Below are 6,000 nucleotides of genomic sequence, written 5' to 3'. Positions count from 1 at the left end.
GAAGGAAAGTTATGACCAACCTAGACAGCATATTCAAAAGCAGAGACATTACTTTGCCAACAAAGGTTTGTCTAGTCAAGGCTATGGTTTTTCCTGTGGTCATGTATGGATGTGAGAGTTGGACTGTGAAGAAGGCTGAGCGCGAAAGAATTGATGCTTTTGAACTGTGGTGTTGGAGAAGACTCTTGAGAGTCTCTTGGACTGCAAGGAAATCCAACCAGTCCATTATGAAGGAGATCAGCCCTGGGTGTTCTTTGGAAGGACTGATGCTAAAGCTGAAACTCCAGTACTTTGGTCACCTCACGCAAAGAGTTGACTCATTGGAAAAGACTCTGATGCTGGGAGGGATTGGGGGCAGGAGGAGAAGGGGATGACAGAGGATGAGATGGCTGGATGGCATCACTGACTCGATGGACTTGAGTCTGAGTGAACTCTGGGAGTTGGTGATGGACAGGGAGGCCTGGCGTGCTGCGATTCATGGGGTCGCAAAGAGTCGGACACGACTGAGCGACTGAACTGAACTGATACAACAACATGGATGAAACTCCAAGGCATTATATTGACTAAGAAAAGTCACACTCAAAGGCTACATATTACATGATTCCAATCATATGACATTCTTATAAAGGCAGGGCTACAGGGAAAGAAAATAGGTAAGTGGTTATAGGAATGTCAGGTAGGAGAAGAGTGACTAAAAGTGAGGGAGAGATAAGTGGAACATGATAGGAAGTCCAGAGATAAACCCACACCCCTGTGGTCATCTCATCTGTGACAAAGGCAAGCATTCAATGAGTGGTACTGGGAAAACTGGACAGTTATACGTAAACGAATGAAACCAGAACCCTCCCTAACACCATACACAAAATTACACACAAAATGGATTAAAGACCTAAATGTAAGGCTGGATACTATAAAACTATTAGAGGAAAACATAGGCAGACCACTCTCTGACATAAATCACAACAAGATCTTCTATTTACCTCCTACAGTAATGAAAATAAAAATAAATGGGACCTCATTAAACTTAAAAGCTTTTGCACAGCAAAGGAAATCATCAACAAAACAAAAAGAGAACCCTGAGGACTGGAGAAAATATTTGCAAACAAAGCGACTGACAAGGGATTAATCTCCAAAATACACAAACAGCTCACGCAGCCCAATAATGAAAAAAAAAAAATGGCCAATCACCATTTGGGGATTGACGTAAACAGACATTTATCCAAAGATATACAGATGGCCAAAAGGCACATGAAAAAATGCTCAACATCACTGATTACTAGAGAAATGCAATCAAAAATGCAATGAGGTACCACCTCACACTGGTCAGGATGGCCACAATCAAAAAAATCTACAAGCAAAGGCTAGAGAGGATGTGGAGAAAAGGAACACTCTTATACTGTTGATGGGAATGTAAACTGGGCCAGTATGGACATTCCTTAAAAAACTGAAAATAGAACTATCGTGTGACCCAGCAATCCCACTCCTGTGCATATATCCAAAGAAAACCATGATCTGAAGAGAGATATGCACCCCAGTGTTCACTGCAGCACAATCTACAACAGCCAGGACATGGCAACCACCTAGATGTCCACTGACAGAGGAATGGGTAAAGATGCGGCACGCATGTACTGGAATACTGCTGCCGCTGCCGCTGCTAAGTCGCTTCAGTCGTGTCCGACTCTGTGTGACCCCATAGACAGCAGCCCACCAGGCTCCCCCGTCCCTGGGATTCTCCAGGCAAGAACACTGGAGCAGGTTGCCATCTCCTTCTCCAATGCATGAAAGTGAAAAGTGAAAGTGAAGTCGCTCAGTCGTGTCTGACTCTTCGCGACCCCATGGACTGCAGCCCACTAGGCTCCTCCATCCATGGGATTTTCCAGGCAAGAGTACTGGAGCGGGTCGCCACTGCCTTCTCCACATACACACTACTACATATGAAACAGGTAGTAAGGATCTACTGTATAGCACAGGAAACTCTACTCAATACAATGACCCACATGAGAAAAGAATGTAAAAAAGAGTGGATATATATAACTGATTCACTTTGCCGTTTACCCGAAATTAACATTATAAATCAACTACACTCCAATAAAAAACTTTTAAAAAGTTGGGGAGGACGTAGGTGGAGAGAATTTATTGAAGCGATGGCAATGTTCTTTATTACCTAATTACATATTTGTGAAAACTCACAAAACTGTACAGTAAAAAAGAGTACATATACTATATATAAATTATATCTTAAAAAATGCACTGTCCAGTTTGATTTTAAAGAAAATGAATTTTGGATAAACTGAGTATGTGAATAAGGATTTTCAAGAGAACCTGTTTTGTGTTGTCAGATAATTACTTATAGTTGCAAAATATTTACTGTACTATTCTCTTAAACAGACTGCTCCTTTCAGGGCATTTTACATTTGGATAAAGGCTAGCTGTTTTCTGGGCTTCCCTGATGCCAGATAGTAAATAATCCACCTGCAATGCAACAGATGTGAGTTCAATCCCTGGGTTGGGAAGATCTCCTGGAGGAGGGAAATGGCTACCCACTCCAGGATTCTGGCCTGGAGAATCCCACTGACAGAGGAGCTTGGCAGGCTACAGTCCATGGGGTCACATGACTGAGCGACGTTCACTTTACTATCTATTTTCTGGTAAGAGGTTAGAAGGCCAAGAATGATACATGGGGTGCATCCCAATTAAACATGAATCATAAATGACACATCTTTGAAATTATTCTATTAAGTCCATGGGAAAATAAAAACAACTTTAACATCCTAGAGAAAAAAACATATAAGTGTAATTTTTTCGCTAGGATGTCACTATAGAGAAAAAGATATAATGATGATTGTATTTTACTACCATAAATGTTATTTAAGAATGATAAATCTAACCCTAAACTTGACATCTTAAATACTCCTTATCACTCAAGGAGTATTTGTGGCTATTAAACAGTGTCATAAATATTATGCAGGCTGTAATTATGTATTGGTATATAAAATGTAGAAAGCTTTCCTTGGTCAAAAGACACACATCAAATACATCTCAATACATCTCTGCCACCTTTAACCAACTCTGAGACAAGCCAGCTTTCTGGATTCCCAGGCTGCCTTTGCCTCTTGTTACTATGAGGGCTAAACTGCTCTCGGTAGCTTCAGTCTATTTATAGAAACCCCAATACACGCTTTTAATCCAAACCTTCCACATCACTGTCTATTCTATGTCATTCTGCCGGTCAAGCCCCAGAAACAAAAATTAGGTGTTTAGTTTTAAGTTTTGTGAATCAATAGCTATAAAAATTATGTACCATCTTTCTTTGGACATGCTACTGTTACATTAGCAAACTAAAGGAAGGAAGTCACGTTGGCAAAAAATAGGAAGGAAGCACATTGAAAGCCTGAATTATGGAATGGTCTATCCAATAATTCATTCTATTCATATCTGGTGTCTTAGAAAATACATCATCTCTAAGACCTGATACTCTCCCCTTCTGCTGTTAACTCTCAACTATTGAGAACTGAATACATATAGTAACTTTCTTTTTTTCCCTAAAAAGTCTTTAAAATTAGACTTCAGTCCACTAAATCAGAAACAACACGACAATGGGAATCTGGTTCATATTAATACAATTTACAGTCTCAAAGCACTTAATTATATCAGATCTCATCAAGCACTGAAAAGCTGCTTTCTTAATGAAGGCATACTAGTGTAGGTCATTCTCCTTCTCATGTCTTCTTTGATCTGTATTTAACTCGGGACAAGTTCTTTCTGGTTCAGTAATGATGTGCTACAAGTAACTATTACCTGATGAAGTGCTCCTGCTGGTAAGACAATGGCATCACCGAGGAACTGAACCAGAGTGCAGGTTTTGACTCCGTATTCCTCAAGCAGTCTCTGACGAAGCTTTTTGTTCACATACCAACTCTGGTCACGTATTGGATCATGTTCTGGTAGAACTTCAAGGCCTTGTTCTTTTGAAATCTGAAATATGGATTACAATGAAAATATATACCCCAATTTAAATAAAGGAAATGGTGAATCCTGTTCAGCTACATTTCAATTTTCTTTACAATAAGTCTTCTATTCTCAGAATCTTCTGGAATGATGATTAAGCTTAAGTTAAAGAAAATCATGTTCTACAATTGGAAAAGCAAAAGGATATGAAACTGATGCAGACTGATGTAATGTTAAAAAAGTAAATTGTACTCCTTTCTCATCTCCTTTCACTATGAAGTTTTCTCATTTTTAAAAATAGTAATAATGATCATTTTTTCCCAGTTTTTTTGGCTACACCACAAAGTTTGCAGGGATCTTAGTTCTCTGACCAGGGGAACTGGACTCATGCCCCTGCAGTGGAAGCACAGAGCCCTAACCACTGAACTGGCAGGGAATTCGATGATAATGAGGTTTTCATCCATTTGGTTCCTTCCAGTAATTTTAAGGTATAGCACAAAGATGGGGGAAAGGTTAGTTTAGTAGCTTTCTTCCAAAAGCCAAACCATTTGTATATATGAACTTCACAGATATTTTTTGATGCTCTTCTTTTTTTAAGGTAGGTACAAAGATAAATACCTTATATTGCTAACCTTCTAACCCTTGAGAAATGAATTTCAAGGAACCTTTTGACTAACAAGTGAAATCTTCTGCTTTAAAAAGCATACTTTATAATAAATTAAGACTGGTAGGTGGTTCTGGGATAAGATCATAGTTACAGGGCCATAGCTCCTTCACTTTTATACGGACCAAAGACAAACGTTAAGTTCATTCAGAAAGAAGAATACGAAAACCAGCAATTATGGTCCCTTAAAAGAAATCCTTATCATTACAAAATTCAGAAAATATTGAGAAAATGGTTTGAACTAATTTCAGATCAACATGTCACTTTTTAACAAGTAAATTAAATTTACAATTACTCAAAATGTCAACCTGTTCAACCAGATATGACTCCTTAGGTCAACAGCCAAAAATATCAACAACATTAAAAAAAAATCTGCTTTCTTTACATACTTCTATGACATATTAAATTTTATATTCTATAATTCCAGTGACTACTTTTCACCAAGGGTAACACATGACTCATTAACAGGTTCTTTACGGGGATAAACAATAACTAGTAACTGAGAAGAAACTGCCATTCAAATTCCTCAAGAGAAAGGAGCTTTTGATTTTCAAATGAAAAATTCCATCCTCCTAAGTAAAACTTATTTAATCATCTTAAAATTATTTAATCATCTTATACTGCTGAATGCCAATGAGTTTACATTAAAAATTAAGTCTTCCTTCAAGGTGAAGAGATAAAACTACGTATGGAACCTAAAATTATACCTTCTGAAGAAATTCCCGTATCTTGTCAACATCTTTCCCAGCATAAATATGCCACAGAGCACCGGGTATTTCACTTGAGTCCTTCAATCGTTTTCTTAAAATGTCATCCAAATCTTCTTCCTCAAATTTCTTGAGTATTCCTAAAATGCAGAATATTTTCATACTGGTCAATAAAGACTACCAGAAAGTCAAGTGGCCTAAAATTGACCTCTCAGAGAAGCACAGTGCCTGACTAGACTGGACTCTTAAAGAGGAGATAAACCCAGTTATACATGAACACTGTGATAACCACAAGAGCAGAGAACACTGACCTGGGGACGATAACGTTCCCCAGTTCATTTCTTTCTGTAAACCAAGGAACAGGAGATAAAAAATCAAGGACCTTTACTCAAACTTGACCACCTTTTTTCTTCTTGTCCCAAACTATGGTCATAACAATTTTATACTCACAGCATTTCATAATTTACAAAGGACTTTCCTGACCACTATTAGGCAAGGATCATAATCTCTATTTTACAGCTGAGCAAAAGGTTCAGTGGGGAGAAAGGATTTGTTCATTACCATGACTAATGAACGGCAGAGCAAAATGTCTCATTTATTATTACTGATTAATCTATAATCAGACGCTAATAATTGAGGTATCAGACCATTCTAATATGTTGACAGATTAAAAACTGTACA

The 6,000-nt window shown here is 38.0% G+C and overlaps 1 protein-coding gene across 4 annotated transcripts in view; it reads right to left on the bottom strand.

Annotated features, from left to right (window-relative positions):
• The window catches only part of JMJD1C (jumonji domain containing 1C), a 303,947-nt gene that overhangs the window by 7,931 nt on the left and 290,016 nt on the right, over nt 1–6,000 (bottom strand). For all 4 annotated transcript variants that reach the window (XM_010857402.1, XM_010857400.1, XM_010857401.1 and 1 more), the window contains 2 exons: nt 5,320–5,459; nt 3,799–3,975 (listed from right to left, as the gene is read on the bottom strand). In XM_010857402.1, the coding sequence (XP_010855704.1) occupies nt 3,799–3,975; nt 5,320–5,459 (317 nt within the window). The remainder of the gene's footprint in view (nt 1–3,798; nt 3,976–5,319; nt 5,460–6,000) is intronic.

Source organism: Bison bison, unplaced genomic scaffold (assembly GCF_000754665.1).
Source record: "Bison bison bison isolate TAMUID 2011002044 unplaced genomic scaffold, Bison_UMD1.0 scf7180017864380, whole genome shotgun sequence".
NCBI lineage: Eukaryota > Metazoa > Chordata > Mammalia > Artiodactyla > Bovidae > Bison > Bison bison.
This window is presented reverse-complemented; position numbering and strand designations above follow the sequence as displayed.